Below are 23,258 nucleotides of genomic sequence, written 5' to 3'. Positions count from 1 at the left end.
GTTATTCAGTTTTTATGGGATATAATTCACATGGTATCTGAAATCTGACCACTAAGAATCAATATGTTTATGGCATGGGACTTCTTTAGTGAAACATTATTTCAACACTAGTAGAAACCATCATCTAATAATTAGAAGGGTTAGGTGGGTGCCTATGGATGAAAATAGACTGAAAGTGGCATGCCTAGAAATGGAAACACCAAATATTAATTAATTGTTTTACAATAAAGTTTAATTTATTATTAGTTATTTATTTTATTTAATTTAGTCTCTTGGTTAAAGAAAGGTTCAATTATGCAATCATGTAACCCTTTTATAGGTTAAAATTTTTAATCATAAATCATACTATGCATAAATTAAAACCTTCGATTTTTCTTTGTTAAAAATTTTATTCTCAATAGGATGGAAAGTAATTATATGGTTTCATTTTAAAAAATTGATGGTTAAAATAGTTAATAAGCTTAGAATAAAAGTAAAAGTTTGATTTTAGAAATTTTTTATTTCTCGTGTATTCAAAATTTAATGAGATGGTCATGAATTAATGCTTATACCAACTCTGCCAGTCAATCCATTTTATTTATTTTTTTTTACGTAAATTCATTTGATCTAACCACTTAATCCTACATCTATTTATTTTATAATAAATTGTGACAAATATAATCTATCTATATTTGTACGATGAGAATTCTTTTATTTGGTGGGCATAATTCACTAATATTTTTACAACAATTCTTTTGAAGTACATCAAATAAACAGATAAAACAATTTAAATTGTATTTGAAAAATATTCTTTATATAATTTTTAATGAAAATATTTAACAGTAACGAAGATTACTTTTTAAAATTGAAATAAAATATGAAAAAAATTAAATTATAGTGTTTAATCATAATTATTCTTAAAAATCTAACTAAATTAAAAGTTAATTAATCAAAGTAAATTCTCAATTAGTAATAAAAACTTATTCAATAATATATGATCAATATGTATATAGATTCAAACACTTATAATGTAAAAACCATTTTGACGTGATTGAAAATATGTATATAGATTCAAACACTTATAATGTAAAAACCATTTTGACGTGATTGAAAAGATGAAAGACATAAAAGAAGAATAATCAAAATTAATAATCAAAAGAAATAAAAACATTTAATTTAACTTAATCTCATAATCCATAATAAAATTATAATAGAATAGTCCTAGAAGCTTAACTCCACATAATCAATGTACTTTTGTTATTGTTATAAAATTATCTCCAAGTACTATTTTTGTTCACTAGCATAATAGAATGCATACTTGTTATTTTTTTTCTTAACTTTAATTTAAACGACTCGTTTCTCCTCTGTTTATGAAAAGTTAAACTATAAAAGAAATATTTCCCAAAAAAATTAATTATTAAAAATAAAATTTAATATTAAATATAAGATTTGAAACACTATATTTGTATTGATTTACCCTTAAGTGCATTAAGAGTTTTATGATGAAAAGGAACAAAATTGATGGCTAGATTTAGAAAATAATATATGTGAGAAATAAGTAAAAATTCAATATGTTTATCCTAAAAGTAGAGCTGTCAAAACGGATAACCCGACTCAACCCGGTCCGGTCCACCATGGGTTGGTCACTTAGTGAGTCAACCCAACCCGGCTCATTTATTAGCGAGCCAGAAAAACTTGAACCCGGCCTGACCCACCACGGGTTGGTGGGTAAACGGGTTGGCTCACTAGCCCATTTAAATTATATTTTTTTTAAATAAAAAAAAATAAAAACTTTCTATAATTTAAATTTAAACAAAGTTCACTCCTAAAAAATTATGTTAAAGACTAATTCCGACAATCAATAAAAAAATATTAGTAAAAAAAAGAGAATCAGCATGAAAAAAATCAATTCATGTCTTCAAATCCCCCAAAACAAAAAACAAATTCGCAAACCCCTATTTTTGTCATTATAGGGTTTTTGAAAAAAAAAAAAAGAAAGAGAAGTGAGAAAACAAAAATGTAGAGAAAAGAGAAGAAAAAAGGAAGGGTGTTTTACCTGCTCATTGAAGAATTTTAGTGAAGTGAGGGTGAGAGCACTGTCAAATGAGAGAAGTACCGTGAGAGTGATTTGTGAGAGCAGAGATTACTTTTTTGGTATACATAATGAGTGAAGATAATATTTTATTTTTTAGGGTTTCATAAATAAATTAAAAAAATAAAATTAGGTAGGTGGGTTGGTGGGCCAACCCGGCTCACCACGACCCGCATAAGCTGGGTCTAAATGAGCCGGGTTGAAATCTGACCCGCACATAAATGGGTTGTATTTCAAACCCAACCCGGCCCGAACCCGTGACGGGCCAGGTTGACTCACGGGTTGTGACCCATTTTGACGGCTCTACCTAAAAGGTTAAAGTATATAACTAAAAGGCTCACTATAAAAATATGATGTGAAGCTTTAAAATCTTCCTTTTCCTCCACATCACTCTTTTTCCTCCCATACATTTTCTCTTTATTAAGTGATTAAAATGATGAGATGAACATTTTTTTTTTGTCTGCAAAGATTATTTAATTACTAAACTAATTTGATTTTAATTATTTAGTTAATGAGTAAATAAAACTAAATAGGCATTTATTTGTAATTTTTCATGTTTTCATTTTTAATTTTAAGGTTAAATATATTTTTGGTTCCTAAAATATTATGTATTTTGGTTTTTGTCTCTCTTCCAAACCTTGTTTTATTTAAGTCTCTCTTTTTAGAAAGGCACAAATTTAGTCCTTTATGACCAACATCATTAGTTTTTTTATTTTTTGACGTGGCAAATAGTGTGCCATTGTGTAAGATAGGTGTATTGTGTCCCAGGTTAGCAAGATATCTCAATGGCAAATGGTGTGCCACATCGCCAACCCATTAAGGTTAGCAAGACACGTGTGTTGTGACCCCAAGTTGGCGAGACATCTGGATAACTTGATGGGAAGTTTAGATAGCTTGGTAAGGTAAATGGAGAACTCAGATAGCTTGTTGGAAAGTTCAGATAACCTGGTAAAGTGCATGGAGAACTCAAATAGCTTAGTGGGAAGTCCAGATAGCTTGATAAAGTATATCATGAACTCAGATAGCTCAGTAGGCAGTCCAAATAGCTCGGTAACACCTTACCAAGCTCCCTAGACTTCTAATCGGGCTATTTGACTTCTCCATGCACCGTCATATTTTTACTCATGATAGTTTAGGGACCAAAAATATATTTAATCCTTAATCTTATTTTCTTAAAATGTTTGTACAATTTTTTTCTTAAATATTTAAAATAGAAAACAGATAAAATAAATATGGTGGTTTGTAAGAAGGACTTATAAAATAACAAGGAGTAAAAACAGTCTCTTATAGAATAATCTTGAATATTTTGTTATTAAAATTGTTATTAAAAAATGAAGTACAAATAGAAAGTTTGGTTAATCGATTTTTATTTTAAAAGTATAGCAGTTTTACTAAATTTTTTTTTTATTCTTTGACTTCTTTTTAAGATTCCGAAAGATATCTTTATTTTTTTTAATATCAGAATCCACTATTAAAATCCTGAACTAGAATAGAGCAATTCTACCTAATCAAAAAATCCATTATAATAACCATTTTCTTTAGTCAAATTTTCAAAGTTTTGCATGCATGAGTATTGTTGCTTACATGTGACTTAATTGAGTTTACAGCGAAGATATATGTTTGTCTAGAATTATTAAGATATGTTCAAATCATTGATTTGAGTTTTATGTGTGTACTACATTTGTGAGAATATAAATGAAGTTTGATTCACGTAAGGGAAACTAGTTTAATAATAATAATATTTTGAGTTAGATAATCTAAATTTTGAAGTGGAATTGTTGTAAATTTTTGGATATTATGTAGGTGTTATGTGTTGATTTAATTTGATATGTTTTAATTTGAGTGTGATATGTTTAAGTATCTTTGATAATTTAAATTCTAGTCAGTTGGGTCAAATTAGTCTAGTTTAATGTTATTTGGATTAAGTGTATCAATTTTTCTACAAAAAATAAAGAGAAAAAGTCAATCTAAATCAATTTAAGCAATTGATCTCTCTTTAAAGTTTTCTAAATTATGAAAATTCATTAGACAAGTCATCTTCTCACTAAAAAAATTCAATTTTTGAAAATCCAAAGAGCTCAAAGAGCATTGTTTGTTGGACAAACCTTTAAATAGAAACCCTAAATATTTTTGTTCGATGGGTGAGATTCATTTTCGTGAAAAGCCTAAGAGCTTAGGAAGATACCATGTTGAGAGATTATAGCTAGTTTATTGAAGTTGGGATTTTGAAGGAGATTTTGAATATAGTTACGAAGAGAAAAATATTAGATGGTGAAAGTTAATAGATGTTCTTATGACATAGTTTACTATGTGAAAAAAAAAACTATTTCAATGGGTTGTAATGAATTTACTATGTCATATGAGAAGTCACAAATTTTTCAAATGAAGCTTTATTATATATTGGTAAGATAGCATGACAAATTTCTGAATTTAATGAACATTCGAACTAGAGTTAAGTGTTTGTGTTAATGTTATGTCAAACTTATGACATGAGAGTAGACCATTAAAGTGAAATATGTTAGACAATTGATTCTTTGTTGTGATAATGATTAAATGAATGATTTGATTTTTTTTATGACATCCATTAGATGAATGCATGGATGAGTTGTGAAAGTATGTGTTTGTATGAAACTTCAAAAAAAGGGTTAAAAATCTCGGATGATCTTTATATTTATATTGAAATCTTAATTCGATTATCAGATTTTAAGTAGTCTCAATTTTTTTTCTTAATGTGTAACAAATAAGCCCAAATCTTTATCGTTGTGTAACGGTGGTGCACAATAGACATGATGATGTGGATCATTTTATTACGTGGAATTGGGAATTATTTTATTACGTGAAATTGGTTAATTTATAGCTTTGTTAGCACAAGAATTGGGGATTTAGTGCATAATGGCCATGATCATACAAGAGTTAGGGATTTGAAGACCAACACAAGATCAACAAAGTTAGGGATTTGGAACTATTAAGACAATATCGTCTATAAGACTGAACTGTCTAAACGCTCTCATATGTTTTAAAGTTTAACAAACATCATTAAACAAAATGAGCATATGATAATGTTATCATTAATTTAACATAATAGCTGTAATATAGGTGATGAATGAAAATACTAAGAAAACCAAATAACTTAGGAAAAGTCTTCAAAAAACACATGGGCATAAGCTGGATGCACTTTTAAACAATTCAAGTTAAAGCGTCAATGAGAGTATTCCAAAACACAAATGTTATATTGTACCAGACAGTAGTAGGTAAAAGTGTCAAGATAATGTTTTTGGAAAGCACGCTGAAAGTCTCAAATGATGTTCAAAAAACTTGTGATAGAAGAAACCTTGATAAACACATTTGCCGAATAGAGTAGAGAAAAATCTATAGCGTTTGCATAGACTAGATGATACCATATGCTAAACGATCCAGTTCAAGTTTTTCAATCAACTATTTTCAAAAACACATCATAAAAGGGTAATTACTCATATTTTTCCAAATTTCACACCATTAACAATCATATAATCACATGCGCACCAAATGACAAATTACAAACATCTTACTACAATTATTAAAAGCAAACTAACTTCCCTTACCTGAAAACTCTTCTCTTTCACTATAATTTCCAAGATCGCAAGACGTCGGACAAAAACCCTCTTTCAAAACCCTAATCCCAAATTCGAATCCTAATCTCGATCGTGAATTCAACCCAATTCTTTGCCTTTACTAAGAGGCTTGAGAATGAGATCCCCATGCCGTGAAATGTCGTTGTCACGGTACCCACAAGCAGAGATTGTCCCGCCGCGGAGAGAAAATCACGTCTACTGCCAAAGTTGCCTTACCATGCGTGCAATGAATCCCAACTTTACAGGAAAAAAGAGTCTTCTTCTGCTGTTTTCCTTCTCTCATACCCCTTAACCTTAAGGTTTCATAAAAGAAAAAAGAGAAAAGGGTAACGGGAAAGAAGAAGAGAAGAAAAAAAAGAAAAAAAAAAAGTTCTTACAATTTGGTAAAACAAACCCATAATTTTTTTATTTATTTCTATATCTAATTTTTGAAAGTCAACACCAAAAGAAAATGATAATTTTAAACATTTTTTAAGTGGAAAAAAAATATACCTAATTGTTAATAAACACGATTGCATTGAACAACCTGAAAAACACCAATAAATCATTAACATTAAAATAAAAAGAAAGCTAGAAAATTTTCAAACAAATTAACATTGATGAGTTAATGAATGAAAGAACAAGTGATGAAGAGTTTAATATTAAGCACGTTATATACAGTACATTCTAATTCACCACATTGATTATACAAAACGCACATGCATAAAGAATTGAAATTATGAAACCATTGAATAATTCACTTAATAATGTATTGTGGATTGCAAGGCATTAGAATTATTATTTTTCACTTTTGAAAAGTCCACATTTAACTTCAGATGAAAGAGATGGAAAATTTCAAAGGTGAATAAATTGATACAATAAATTGCTACAGTATTATTGTGCAGTACTTATTCATAATTTGAATAGTGATACCCCACACCATAAAGACACCCTGCAAAATGCAGAACCAACCCACCGACATATCATTGTCAACTTCCATACAAGTGTTAGAGAAGTGTATTAATTACATTCTTAATAGTTCATATATATTCTTATGATACATTAGATATGAATTAACATCTAAACCATAAGTTAATTAACTTATATTTATGAACATGCTATAAAGTAGGTTTGATATTAACAACAACCACTTAGACGGATTGAATATGAATTTAACTATGAATGATATTTAATAATAATGAGTTACTAAAATCCTTTTAGTTTTTAGTTGATAATTAGTTATTAGATTTATATAATTATGTTTTTTTCTATTGTTATCTAACATCAAACATCAAAGAACATGTATGTTCTTTTTATTAAATTTATGTTAATATCATATTTCCTCTATTTTAAATTTTTATTTTTATAAAAGAAATTATTTAATAAATACTCTCACACTTATCCTGATCCGTGTCATATCTACCTGCCAAAAAATCAGATAGCTGCTGAAAAGATAACTTTATAATTTTAGACGGATAACATTAGTAAAATAAATGAAAGTATTAAGTAACTTAGTTATGAGAAATTTAATGTTAAAAATGCTTATTTTTTATATTTATTTTTTTTCAGCATTTTTCTGAAAAATCACTTCTAAAGGTGAAAACTTTAACTTTTATAGTTAAATAAATTAATGTGATAAAGGCATGCTTTAATTAAAATTTTGGTAAATTTTTAGATCTTTAATAATTAATTATCATAAAATATATTTAAAAAAATTATCTCTAATCAAATAAATTTTATCCTACAATAAAATCATAATAATTTATAAAATTAAAAATTATTAGTTATTAAAATAATTATTTTTATAAATAAAAGATTATAATTGATTTATAAACTGATTTTTAAAATTAACTATTAAAGTTTTGATTATTAAATAAATAAATCTATAAATTAATCACTATAATAATTAATTATTTTTCATCATTAAAATTGGTAATATAGAAATCGCATCCTCAGAATGAATTGCTATTTCTTTTACCAAGACACTTTAATTCAAGTGTAAGGAAAGACATCAAACATGGTTACTTGTAGTTCGGATTTTTTTATATAAACAAAGTCATATTTTATTAATGAATTTCTCCTATCTTATCTATCATAGAAAAAGAAAAATTTCCGACAATTTTGAGCCTCAAAAACTTATTTTTAATTTGGAGGCCAAGCCTTAAACTTTACTACGTTGAATCTTCTTTTATCAACAAACAATTTTTGCATGATCTTTATTTTGTAGGATTTCTAACCAAGAAAAGGAAAGAATCTAAACCAGCAATGGTTGAATAACATGATAGCATTATACTGATCTTCATTCTCCCAGCAACTCAAATATTTGTAGTGAAATCACAAGAGCCTTTCTTACTTTCTTACTTGCAATTATTGTGAAGTTCTTGGGCAATTTATCATAATGCATGACAGCTAATGAAGACAATTTGTGTCCACAAAATACCTTTGGATATACATTCTATATCATCTGCACAAAAATACAATATACTTCTCTGAACTCAAAAACAAAACAACAAAAAGTATCTCCACATGGTAAATCCAAAGCTCTTAAAAAACTCTCTCTAGCTTTGAACTATAATATCCCTTACTTTCTACATCCAACATATGCAGCAAAAACTCATTCCAAGTATCAACTGGCCCTGGCAAACACCAGTGAACACAGTCATTCAGTGTCACATTTTTGTCCTGAGAATGTCCATAGTTGTTGGGATGTCCATCAGGCCTAAGAAGCATTATCTCAGTTGTGTTCATCATCACAAAATTCAACCCTCTCTCTTTGGCTACCCTTTGTGCTTCTACAAACTCCTCCACTTGTGTCATATACATGTCTAGAATGTATCCATCAAGCTTCATTTCTTGTTTGCTGAATGGCCTAGTCCTCACACACTTCCCTCCCTTGTTCCAATCCCCATCCTCAAAGTGTGCTGGGGAGAATGTCCTAAAAAATGTCACCCCCTTGTACCCTTCAAGATCATTCAGTGCCCTAAATGCTGTCCTGAATGCCTTCCTGTATCCAAAGAGGTGTGTCAGGTCTGTCACATTCTCCATCCCACACTTGTTGCATCCCACAAGTTTACCCTTTTCATAGAACAGCAGAGGCCTGAAAAACCATTGCCCTGATGAGATTATCACAATGTCAAACTTCTCAACCTCACTAGTCCATGCTTCATCTGCCTCATCCACATACAGTCTCATTATGCTGTTGAAGGAATGTCCTTTTGGGTCAGCATCACTGGATCTCACAAAATATGGAGACCACAGATTTCCAAGGGTGAAGTTGTACTCATGATAGATATACCTTTTGAAGTACATGACATCTGAAGAGTATTTGTGAGAAGCATCCTCAGGTTCAGATACCTGAAAAATCAAATTTCAAACACAAATCACACAAGCATCATAAGCATGTTTTATGATTGCTTAGAACTTTCTAACATAACCAAGGTTTCAGAAAACAGTTTCCAATCAGAATTCCATAATTCAAAACCTTGAATCATAATCATGCAGCAAACTCATTAACAAAGTTTTCTTTCTACCAGAAATACAACTAGTTGATGATTTCTCAAAAATTGAGACAAAAGGGTAGATTAAGAACTCTATGACAAACACTTTCAGCTTCTATTCTCTTGGAAAAAGCTAGAAAAAAGGTGGGAGTTTATCACTTACATGACTTAGGAGGCACAACAAAGACTGCATCTGGTTTCTCCCCACCGAGTCTCCAACAAACACCATTTTCTTTCCTCTCAGAAGATTCAAGAACTGAGTTGCATTGAAGAGTGGAAGCTCACATTCATCAGGCTTCCACCTCCAATGCAGGTACTCTCTATCGGGTCTCCCAAACTTGATGCAATTTTGCTGGTCAATAATCCAGTGGCATGTTTCATTGGTGTAGTAAGGTGGTCTGGAAGTATGCATCCATCTCCCAGAAAAGATGTCACAGTGTTTAATTTCTGTGTTGTTCAAACTGCTGCTGCTGACAGTTGCAGAAGACACCTCAGGAGTTGATTCGTGTGAGTTCCTCATGAGAGAAAGAGGGAGCATGATGAGAAGAAGAGTGAAGGGTACCAGGAGAAAGCTTTTGGCTGTGGTTCTTGTCGTGTACTTCCCATTGAAAATCTCATTTCCTCGAGCCTTCATTGTCATTGCTGAGTTATATTCTGAATCAAAACCTTTGCTGAATGGCTCATATAAATATGAACTTTGTTCCAATCTTTGGTTAGGATAAACCTTTCAAGCTTTAATTCAGTTCTAAACTGAACTTTCTCTCATGGAATGCCTTCTTATATCTAATTCAACTTCACCAATTCGTGATATGTCTAAGTCTTGTTATAGTGTCATTATTCATTAATGATAATTTGACGTGTACATAGATAGATGGAGGAAAAAAAAAATGAAAAAGTGATGTTCCACTGTTTTTTTCTATGCTCACCTTGAATGCTTTATTGTACAAGTTTTCAATTGCTTGTTTCTTAAACTAGTGGCCATAGAACACTCTGGCTTTGTTCTGCTTCTAGATTTGCATAAACAATAGTCCTTCTTCTTGCTAATGCACATCTTTTAAAATGTACATACATACAAGGACAAAGAACCTTTTCAGGAAGCTAGCCAATTCATAAACAACTAATTCTTACTAATAAAACATGTCAAAAACTACAAAAATGAAAAATAAAATAAATCTGGTTTTAGAAACCATCAAAGGGAATCCAAGAATATAATAACCCCTTTTGTTACTCATTGTTTAGTGCCGTTTGTCAGTTCTTCTGTGGAAGTTACACAACCCAAGCTAAAACTGGTAAGAAAAGATTTACCATTATTATAAAAACAGAGAACAATGGGTCCTTACAATTTAGTCATTCAAAGAAATAAAAGTTTCATTTAGCTCTTCAATACTTAACGTAACGGCTATAACCATGATACTATGTTGCTAACTTTTTTTTTTTTTTTTTCTTAATACTGCTTTTGGTCCCTAGTTTGGGAGGGTTTCTTCGATATAGTTCTACGTTTTTTTTTCATAACAATTGATCCTACCTTTTGAAAAAACTGTTGAATTGAGTTCTTTTTGTTCATAGTGGTCCCATATTCAACTTTAAATTGTTTATTATAGTCCTTATTGTATACTGACATAATTTTTAACATAACATTATGTCAGAACTGTTAAAATAACATTTGGATAGGTGAATGCATGAAAGAACTTATTGACGTCGTAACCAGCACCGTTAGAAAATTGACGTCGTAACCAAAAAGAAATCAATTGAACAGTTTTTTCAATTTTTTCAAAAAGTGAGATCAATTGTTACTAAAAAAAAGTAGGACCATATTGAACAAAATCTCCCAAACTAGGAACCAAAAGCAGTATTAAGCTTTTTTTTTTTTTTTCAAATTGGTTATTTCTCCATTGATTTAATTATTTTATATAAATAAAGCTTGTAGGGATTGAGTAAAGCAGGAAGATCCTCTGATCTATTTTCATGGTGGTTGGTGAACCAGACTCTTTCCAAAGTTTCCAAAGCATATGAAATTGTAAAGTTTACTCTGCATAAATTCGTTGTACATGGTTTTTATCAAAAGAAAAAGCAATCTGTTTTTATCCAAACAGAAGAAAAAAAGAAAAGAAAGCTTGGAAGGTTTCATGATTGAATGACAGAAGCAAAATTCAGCTAAAATATCAGTTGTGTCTCCTTTATTCCTTTTAATTATTTTTTAATCCCAGCACATTTTTTTATCTAATTTTCATGATATATCTTATAGAATATTTTTATACCATTGGTTCTTGTACCCTGTATCACAAATTATTCATCCAATCATTAATGCTACATCCAAAACAAATTATTATGTAATAGATATAAAAAATGACTAAAACATTACACACGTTATTCCAAGTCTAAACGGTATTTACAGCATCATCCAACCAGAAGTAACATGTATAATAAGTTCACTAAATTTTTTATTCGTATATCTGTTACGATTTCTATTTAATTCATATAACAAAGTAAAATAACAAAGTGAAATTTTCCTGCAATATCATTGAGAGATATTCCACTTAGTCTTCATGATCGATGACACTTACAACACATTGTTGACACAACAAAGGCTCATGAGAGCTTTATGTGTAGAGTTTGGAACAAAGTGGTGTGGCTCAAGAGACAGGAATATTGCCGACAGATTATTGATTTTCCAACAGGTGTTTCTGTCCTATACTTTCGGCATTAAAATAAACATACCCACTAAATTCTAACTTAGCTCTCATTTTAATCTATGTTCAGATAATTTTAAATATTTATTCTAAGATAATGATTTTTTCACATGTTTAAATTTTTTACATTCATTTACTATTATCTTTCTTTACTTTTTATTTTCTTTTTTCTTAAAAAAATACAAAAATTTACACTTTTATGATCATTTTAACTTTATATTTTATGTCAAATTAATATAAAAGTGTGTTATAATATTACTTGTATTATTCATTATATTTAAATATGAAACCTTATATAAGATGACTTAGTTTATTATCAGTCAAACAAATTATGCATTGATTCAAACATATTTAAGACATTATAAAAAACAATTTAATAACTAAAGTATGTGTAAAACTAAATTCAATTTTATAAAATTAATTTTGAGTTTTGTTCTAAAAGGACATCGAAAAAAAAATTTAAACTGTCTATATTTTCAATATTAGAAATCTGAATGAGTCTAAATCCTACATTATATATTAAAAGAGTTGAATATCATGTAAGAATAAAAACTCATCATTTTTATTTTAAAGTTTTGAATTAAAAATAGTATCACTCACAAATTTAGATTTTATTAGTGTTATATCTTCTGCAAATTCTCCCATAAACTAATCATCTAAAATTAGAATCAAATTATAGATTTTTTTTTTAAAATAAATAAAAAAGAATAAACATCACAAATCATAAAGTAAAATGAGCATTTAGGAAGTGAAATATAAAACTACCCAAAAAGATAATATGATGATGAGCTGTGTGGTCCAATGTTTTTGAATCGTTATAAGAAAAAAAATGAATGAAACGGTGGGTTTGCCAGAATGTATACCTGAAGTTGGCATATTTTGGAAGAAAGTGGTTGGTAAGGAATAAAATACAAATGTGTGAGAGTGAAACATACAAAAGCCAACAATGCAATAACTTTTAGCAAATCCTCATCTTTTACAACATCCAAAATGCCCAATATGTTAGCTCATTTTTCAATTCATAATATATTCTTCCTACCCATTTCTTCATATTTTAGAATCATTAATTATTGAAGTATCTTTAAGCCCTACATGCATAATAAAAAAGAAATAAAATAGACATTTAACTATGGTGATGACAAGGAGATACATCAAAGAGTTAGATTTATATTCAATTTAGAAAGTTCCACCAACATTTAAAACTTCTAGCAATAATGATGTTTGATATAATTGATGTAAAAAATTAAATATGCTTTTGGTTTTTGAAATATTCTTAAATAATGAGAATCATCCTTCAAACCAAATATTTGATATTTGTAATACAAAAGGAAAAAACACGGAAGCAAATATATCTGTGTATTATCTCAATTTTGCATAATGCAGAAACAAATATTTATACATCAAGATCATAACAGAATTAGATATAATTCTATCTAATCTACCAACAATATACATAGAATAATAACAAACAAGATTTTAAAACCTAATAATAAGAAACAAGATCTTAAAACCTAACAAGATATTAAATCTTAACAGATATTAAATCCTAACAAATAGTTATGTTTTTTGTTTTGGTTCTTGTCATAAAAAAAAAAGTTAGGTTTCTTGTGATTGTTTTGGTAATGAACAAATTCCTATTATGCTTAGTAACTTATTATATTGATAAAAAAAAAGCTATTTTATTAAAACGATTTCATGAGTGTTAAATGAAAGTTACTTATTGAAAAGTCTCTATATTCTATATGACAATCATTTGTGGGAATACCATTTGAACTAACTTTTGTATTGGTGGGGTTCTTCTATGGTTCATCATTCATGACAACTCCAAACATTGTCCAAAGCTAATTAAGTGGTTAAGATATCAGTTTCTGTATAATTATTTTATCATAACAAATCAGAGAGAAACTTGAATTTTAGCCTCCAAATAATTGAATTCAATAACTATTATAATAATAATCATAATAATAATTAATATTTGAGAAGAAATCATTTTTTAACATTTGATTACAATATCACTAATAAAATATGTATTACCGACAAAGAATAGTGTTTAACTTTATTTTTTTTTTATATTTTTCTTTAATTTTCTATTAACGCTTTAATTCATCTTTTTAGCTTTTCATTATTTTGAGAAATGATCAGTTAGTTCCGTCAAAGATTACTTGATATGACAAACTAGTTAAGTAAAACATTTTGCATTTATTTTTTTAACAAATAATTTATCGCAATCAAATTTTAAATAGTATCAATTTGAAAGGAAAATAGTTTATGCAAATTAACAATTTGTTAGCTAAGACGAAGCATATATAACAGTTAATGTATTTTATATTTTAGTAATTTCCATTATGTTTGAGTGGATCGACAACTTCACCTTCATATTTTAAACTAATCAATTACGTTATTTTACTTTTTTTTCCTTCAATTTTGTCCCTTTTCCCTTTGCAAAACCCAATTTCGTGTGGTGGGTATTTAAAGGCATTCCAACTTTTAAATGATTACAGTTAAGTTTTAAATGTCCAATAAATACAATTATCTATCTTTTTACCTTATGTTTTTACCTTATTAATCAAAAAGTGAAATCTTTAGACGGTCATAGAATTAGTTCATGACAACTAGGATTAGGGATGACAAAAAAATTCACATCTACAGGTATTCGCGGATAAAATCCACGATGAATAGTTGATATCGCGGATATTTACTATGCACAATCCACATGTAGTAGATATTTTAATACTTGTTTATAAACTGGTGGAGTGCAGGTATTATACTATCCGTATCCGCGGATAGCCACTACCCGCAAAAATAAAAATAAAAATTTAATTTATATTTTATTAAGTTAAATTTAATTAAAATTAACATTAATTTATATTTTACAAGGCTAAATTTAATTAAAATTGAATTTTAATTGATATTTAATTTAATTTATATTTTATATATATTTTTAATTCTATTTAAATTTTATTTTAATAATTTATAAAAATATATATTTTTTAAATATTTACGAATATCCGTGAATATCTGCGATTTTAAAATATCCACATATATTTTTTAAGCAGGTCGAATAGCGGATAAATTTTTTTGTCAAGTCGAATTGTAAGTAAACATTATCCGTATCCATATCCGATCCGACCCGTTGTCATCCTAGTTCAAATTGCCAAATTGTGAAATTTTCCAAAATCACCGACCGAACTCTATAGACGGATCAATCCATCCAATACATATTATATTAAACTAATGGTCTTAATTAAAGTAATAGTTGTAATAAAGTTTTATCTTATTCTTTTCTTCTCTCTCGGATTTGGCTTTCTGTAGTTTTCGTCTAAATTAGAAAAGAATCTCGTGCTTTGAATGGTGAATAAAAAAAGGAAACAAAAGGGAAAAGAATAAATAAAAGAGAATAGATTATTGATTTGAGAGGAAAAAAAGTTAACTTTAATACACCCATAAGCAACTAATCACTTGAAGAAAGCGTTAGGAGATTACTATTTGCTTTTTTAAGTTATTCATGTTGTGCTTTTAGTTATTTATAATAAGTTATCTTGCAAACCCAGCATAAAAAGTAAACGAGAAAGAATATAGTGAAAAAAAGTAAACCCACATTGTATTGGTTTGATTAAATATATTTTATAATTTACACGTTTAATTCCTTTAATAAAAAAGAGAGAGGGGTGTGATAGAAATCACTTACTTTTCAATGTAGTATTTATTTATATATGAAGGCATATATCAACTTAATATTTTTTTTTTCTATATTTATATGCCATTTTTATGGAAGTAATAAGATGAACCATGTGATTACAGGGTCAACTCATATACGATAAAAAAAGCCAATGTGTTCAATGATTTTGTTATGCAGATAAAAAAAATTAGAGTTTAATTTTTTTAAAGGCTCTACTTAGAAAATGGAGTTGGAATGTTAAGAAATTAAGTTACCATTTTTTTTATTTTTTATTTCCTTTTACATTGAAAAGAAAGTGGTGGAAATTTTATTTTTACAATAAAAGGACTAAAACATTATTATTTCAATATCTTAATTTACATATATGGTTTTATTACTTTAATTTAAAGTTTTTTTTTCTCAAAATTAAATTTGATATTTCTATGTTATTGTTTTTTTTCATGATTTTGGTTTGATATTTGATCAATTTGTTTTTAGTGAATCAAACGTAGATTCTAATAAAATATTATTTTTCAATCTAACTTAAAGTGTTTAATCTAAGATTCCATAATTAATAAAAAAACTTAAAGATTAACCAGGATCAAGTTCACAAATATATTTAATTCTCTTTTAATATGAATTTCAACACATTACTTTCCAATAATTTTTTTTTTCATATAAAGATTAAATGTTAGCAAAGAAGAATAAAGAATATAAAGATGGATTGAAGTGGTGAAACTAGAAACATAAAGTACAAAATTGCAAATTGTATGAAACTAAATTATTAAGGATAAAAAAAATTAGGGTTAAATATGTTTTTAGTCGCTATACTTTGGGGTGATTTTGGTTTTAGTCCATTTTTAAACTATGGTACAATTTAGTCCTTCAACTTTAGAAAACTCTGGTTTTAGTCTTTTTTACCAATTTTGTTTAACTTTATTTGTTGTTTCAAACACGTTTCATTATAGCATTTGGATTGTTTACATTGTTTAACACATTTTTCTTCAATGTTAACTAAGAAACATGCTTGAAATAACAAATAAAGTTAAAAAAAATTGGTAAAAAAGACTAAAACCAGAGTTTTCTAAAGTTGAAGGATTAAATTGTACCATAGTTAAAAATGAACTAAAAGCAAAATCGCCCAAAAGTACAGGGACTACAAACATATTTAACCCAAAAAATTAATAAAGAAAATTTATAAGAATATGGTGAGTCAAATTACAATAATTATTACTGAATTTTTCATTTTTTTTATTCGCGGCATTCTTAAAATATTTGAATTGTAACTACAATACATTTATTTTACATAATAGTCGATTTATATTCATTTTCCAACTTTTCTTTTTGGTAACTTTATCAAAATAAAATAAAATAACATAAATTATGATATTATTTTTAAATCATTCACATTGTGTCAGATATGTCTATTAAGTCAAGTAGTCTACCTTTTTGTTTAACAAATACATTTTCTCAATCTACTTCTTGAATTATTGATCATTCTTCACTATCCTTCCTATATTGACTTTATTTTGATCCCTTTTCATTTTTTATTTTCTATGTAACCATCTCTTTCTTAATCCTATTTTTGATACTTTTATCTTTCAATATATTTATCTTAGTCCTTTTTTTTTATCTTTCAATTTTAATATCGACAACAAAGTATTTTAAAAAAAAATCTGTTTAAGCTCCTTTGAAACACTCCTAAAAAAATTTCTTGCATATTTTAAATTTATATTCATACTAATAAACACTCAACCATTATTTTTTTTTTCATATAGTAATTTCAAAACATTTAGAAAAAAAAATGTTTAAATATAGTAACTAATTATATTTTTCGTATTATAGGAATTAAAACATTTTAATAACAAGATATAACTTAGCAAAATTTTCTATCAATTTTTGAATTTAAATATATATTCAAAACAATTAAAAATAGGTATAAATCTAAATCTTACCTTGATTAAAAATAAGAAAGTTCAACATTTTACGAAGTTTATTATCTTAATGTTTTGATTGGAGATAAACTCAAATTCCATGAACATCTTAAAAAGAACAAAACTCATCAACTTATTAATTATCTTAAAATTTTAAAATAAAAATAATTTAAATTTTTTTATGTGAATTAGATTCAGATTTAAATCTCTCTGAAGCCATCAAAAGCTTATGATAAACGTTTTGGAAAAAATTCTCATGACTTTTTGAAGTTGTCATAGCAATCATAGGCTACTTGAACACTTTTGATTTGAGTGATAATGTGGTGCTGATTTCTCTTGAAATGATTGTTGTTCATCTCTGAATTTCTCTCTTGGCTTCGCTTGGCAGTGAAGTTATTCATTGTAGTTCTAGATTCAATTTTTCCCATTTTCACACTTCACCTTATGTTTCTTTCACACACACATGTCACATGTTATTTCATTCACTTTTCATAACACGTCGCGTTATTGAGTTTATAGAGAAAGAGGTTTCCAGTAAATTACACGAACATCGTGAAGATCTAAATCCAACTATATAAAGAATCGATACTACTTTCTATCCAAAATCTTAAGACAATAAGTTAATAAATCTTTCATTTTATATAATGTTAGACTCACACTTGAATTCTCAACAACACTCACTTTTAATAACAAGACTGAAACATTTAACAAGTTATAAATTTTGAGACATTTTTTAAATTTTATCATTTTGAAAATATTTAAATGATAATGAACTACATTTTTCTCTGAATACATTCTTATCATATACAATTAGCTATAAGAGTAGCATCATCTTTCCTTGATGAGATGCATTACCTTCCCTTTGAATAAAAAATACATACAAAAAAAAATTGTTGACCAAGAACACATAATCATGGGTTAAAGTGTCCTAATTAGCTAGTTTAATCCATAAATTGAAGAAAAAAGAAGATGCAAAAATAACATCATTCTCTAACTATTTTTTTCTTTGGTTAAATGAACTTGGGTGGTCATATCACTAAACTAACAAATCAAAAGACCATCAATAACGACACGGGCCCACTTTATACATCGATGATTATTTGCACATACTGTATTTGATGTTTTATTTACTTCTTAACTAAGTTTACAAAATAATCAGGAATTCTAGAATTATAAGCATGTTATTTTTTTTAGCGGTTGGCTTCTTTATATATTCTTAACTTCAATCCAAACGAGTTAAAAATAATAACAATATATGTTATATTTACAAAGAAATTTATAAAAAATGTTAAAAATTATATTTCTTCAAATTATCTTACTTTTTTTTAGTTTCTTTAAATATGATTTTAGTTTTTAAACTTTTATTTTAAATATGATTTTAGTCTTTAAACTTTTATCTTAAATTAGAACTGTTTGAAATTTTCATATATTTCAATTTTTAAATTTTAAAAATAAATGAATTTAGTTATTTTAACACAATTAAATTAATATTTTAAAGTCTTAAATATATTTTATCTTAATATTTAAGTTATTCATTTCAATATCAACTTGAAAATGCATTTGATACATCAAAAGATTTCACGTAATATTTATTGTTTTGAAAGTTTAAAAATGATGATATATATAAGTTTCAAAACAGAATAAATTTTAATTTAATATCAAAATTTAAAATTGAAATATATTTAACATTTTTATTATATATCTTTTTATTATAATGATTACTTATCTACTAGAATTAATATTAGTATTGTTTTTTTCTTTACTTATATTGTCATACATGTCAAAGTTAAAATATATATATTTTTTATTTAATCTCTATGTGAAAAAAAGAGCATGATCCTTACATTATCATTGTTTGCAAATTAGGTCATAATTATTGACTAATGTTGTAACCGTATGATATACTTTTTTAAAGTAAACTGTGTTGATATAATTAATAAAATAATGTTATATTCCCATTGTATAATAGCTTTGTTACATTTTATAATAATTACTTTAAAAAATTATATCAATCATAAGAACTGCAATAAAAATATATAAGAGGGATCGAATTAATTAAACTTTCTTTTACCAAAAAAAGAAAGAGTGAAGCTCAATAAGGATAAACAAACAGTAGAGGTAATCATAAATCAACCTTAGTGTCCCCAAAGAATCAATTTGTAATCCACATTCTCTATGCGATGTCATGTCACTTATAAGCCAAATAAAGCTTAAACTAACGCTGTTATCTTGTTTTATTCCCATTTATAAAATTTAATTTAGATTAATTTATTTTAGTCAAATGGGCACAGAAATCCTGTCAATTAGTGTTTGTTAACTTTTACGAAATCACATCTACAAAAAATAATCAATAAATAAATTTATTATTTTAAATAAAACTAATTTATATCTTAACTATTTTACAGAAATTATTTTCTAAAAAAATTCATTCTCAATTCATGTATAACTTAATTTTTGTTTATATATTTCTCTCTCTCACACACACATATATATTCAAACTAATTAGCAACTAATGAAGGGTAAAATTGTACCTAAGTATGGGAAGGGGAAAAGAATAGGAAAAAAAAGCTATGATTGATTCATTGATAATGGCATAATTGACAGCATAAAGTGGTAGTTGTCATGTTTGGGAGTTTAAGAAATTGACAAGACAACAAATATGAAATGGCTAAACTCCACAAATGCAATTGTGGGGTGTAAAATTAGGGTTCAACCTTATCCATCATCTTCATAGATACAATAGTTTCTTGGCATTAGGGTTTCCACGTGGACTTCATTTTCAGTATGTTAGTTGAGAACTATAATAATATTCATCATGCTTCATCAAAAAGTTTGGTGTAGTCATTACTCATTTCAAGTTTTTTTAAGCTTTATGCTCTTTCAATGTTATTTTCCCATTTGACCCTTATTCTTTGTGTAATAAAATATCATAGTTTAAGATTAGAGGTCATAGTTTAAGGTCCAAGTATATATATATATGTCATCAACATGAATGAAAACTTCCTTCATAAATCAAGTAGGAAAGTGAAGATACTATATATTGATGCTCATGGAAAAAAAAGAATTAGTCTTTTTCAATTATTGATGTGATTTTACTCTCCCATGTTTTGGAAAATCAGAATTTGTTTAACACAATCTTAAATATTAGATATTTGTTATATTTTAATTAATTAAATTATTTTTTATGATATCTTATGTTATATATATGAGATTTAGTTAGTACAAAATAAAATAATAAATATATATATATAAGAAGAAAAATCAAACATTTATGAACTAAAACCTATATATTCGCATATTGCTTATTAAACTAAAATTATAATTTGAAAAAATAAAAACTAATTAAAACAAAGAATGCTTACATGATTTGTTAAAATAAGTTACCTATCTTAAATTTATCAAATACATAAATTTTATAACTATACAATCATTAAGAATTTTAAAGTGGGTAGGTATTCAACTTAAGACTCTCTTTTTTTTTTTTTCTGCTTTTAACTCCAAAATCACTTTTTTATTGATTAAAATAGTTAAACAATCCAAATTAATATATTATATAACAAGTAAGCATCAAATAAAATACTTCAAGATCATTCTATATTAATGCGCCTTATTTTTAAGTGATTCATGTAAATAACTGCAATGCAGATATTCTTAGAAATTTAGACACTTTAAATATATGGTTGCTATAAGTATTGGTGACAAGTTCATATCCACAATAAATAATGATTAATTGATAATTTAATTAAAGCTTGGTCCGTTGTCTTTATTGAGAAGAAATTCGGTGAATTTTTTATTCGTATTATGTATATTGTGTTAGTTTACACTTAATTTAATAATTTTCTTTATTTTATTACAAAATTAAAGGCATTGAAAGCAAAAGATGGGGAAAAAAAATGGATAATGATATTTAGACAACATTTTTTTTAAACATTTGAATATTGATTACGTATTCTGTGATTGGTTTTAAATTACTCCATAATAGTGTTTATGATTATTATTACTAATTGTGGAGTAATTTAAGATCGATCACATAATGATACGTAATCAATGTTAAAATGTTGTGAAAAAATGTTATCTAAATATCATTATAAAAAAAATGAACATATTTTTGGACCTTTTGAATTGGTTTTCAGCCCGTGGACATATGCATGCAGCATGACTGTACAAAAGCCCTAAAACTCCATACCATAAACTGCAAATGGTCGCAATATTGAAAAAGAAAAAGGAAAATTACATTTTTATTTATTTTTATTTAATTTTTTTTCTTGCATTAATCCTTTCTTTTGTTATGCTTAATAGGAAAATAAAATAAAAACATTATTTCTTTTTGTTCTATGTGAACAAGACGCCATTATAATACTACTTTACATGTGACTGACACGTAGAATTATCTTAATTAAAAAAAAATTTAATTATTTGTTTTTCACATATTTATTTTTTCAATTACTTTTTTTATTAACACAAACGACTAAATGCTCACTCAAAATTCAATTATTTAGCAATTACTACTTAAGACTTTTTCTTCGTGACGTTGAAAATAGGGATAAGTTAAATGATGAATATTAATACATTAAATTATTTTGGACAAGTGAAAATTGAAGAATTACATATTAGAACCACATAATTAGCACTAAGTACCATAAATATCATTCCAATTTCAATTTGATATCACGCAGAACAGGTCAAACCTGGATCAGAAGTCAAAAAATAAAACTTAAAAATCATCTAATAGATAGTAATCACATGAATTAACATTTAAAAAATGTCTCTTTTGAATATATTATAATTGCTTAAGCCTTTTATTTTCTTCTATTGAATTCAATAATGTATTTTTTTAAAACATTTATAGAAGACAAACTAAAGCTTATATTTTGTTCTCACAAAGTTTATACCTCAACATGTTTATACATGTGCATTCGAGGTTACAAGAACATTAAAACTAGCAAATAATGCACAAAAATATATAGGTGAGAGGATAAAAAACAATAGTAATGAACTAATAATTGTGATGAAAAAAGAGAATATTTGTTAATATTTTTTGAAAACAAAGTTGTGTTAACATCTTATATTAGTGTTTAGAAAAGGTTTGAACTATATGAATAATGTTTGGTTCACATGTCTAACAAATCAAAGACCAAGCCCACAACTATGTTTTGGACTATCACACAAATGGTTCAAAAAAACAATTTTTAGAACCTTCACAAGCTTCCAAAAACAATAAGAGGTTGTTAGTGAAAGCCAAGCACAACAATTTGGGACCACCCTAAGAGATTTGGATGGGATTCACAACCACATTAATTAGCTAAAACAACAACCTTTCAATACATAACACAATAATTATGTATTGCTTAATTTGTTTGTAAGGTGTAGGCCCCAAACACTAAATTTAAAAAAAGAAGAAGTATACAATAGCTTATAATATAGTTGAATATGTTTCATTGTCCTAATATTTTAAGATTTATTTAATGTGATTTCTAAAAAAAAAAAATCCTTAATTTAATTTTAATTTTATTTAAAAGTGTTAATATTAATTTAGAATACTGATTCTTTCACATACTTAAATTTTTTACATTTATTTGACACTACTTTTTCTTACTTTTTACTTTCTTTTTTCTTGAAAAAAATACAAAAAAATATAATTTTATGACTATTTTACTCTTGTGTTCTGTGTGAAATGAATGTAAAAGTGTGTCATGATATCATTACACATTTAAAGAGATAAGTGATTCCTTTTTAAATAAAATGAGATCTGAGAAAAAAAATATTGACCTATGAAGCCTTTTTATACTATTTATGAAAAAAAAAAACATGATAACCC

General features: G+C 26.8%; 1 protein-coding gene across 1 annotated transcript; it reads right to left on the bottom strand.

The window, feature by feature from the left end:
* Nucleotides 1-8,089: 8,089 nt before the first annotated feature.
* On the bottom strand, nucleotides 8,090-10,180 carry LOC106758880 (protein trichome birefringence-like 19). Its single transcript, XM_014641917.2, has 2 exons — nucleotides 9,322-10,180; nucleotides 8,090-9,015 (listed from the first exon to the last, which is right to left on the bottom strand). The coding sequence occupies exons 1-2, from the start codon at nucleotides 9,796-9,798 to the stop codon at nucleotides 8,206-8,208; spliced, it is 1,287 nt and encodes a 428-aa protein (XP_014497403.1). The 5' UTR covers nucleotides 9,799-10,180; the 3' UTR covers nucleotides 8,090-8,205.
* Nucleotides 10,181-23,258: the final 13,078 nt, after the last annotated feature.

Source organism: Vigna radiata, chromosome 1 (assembly GCF_000741045.1).
Source record: "Vigna radiata var. radiata cultivar VC1973A chromosome 1, Vradiata_ver6, whole genome shotgun sequence".
Lineage (NCBI taxonomy): Eukaryota > Viridiplantae > Streptophyta > Magnoliopsida > Fabales > Fabaceae > Vigna > Vigna radiata.
Note: the sequence above shows the minus strand (reverse complement) of the source record. Positions and strands in the feature narration are given on the sequence as shown.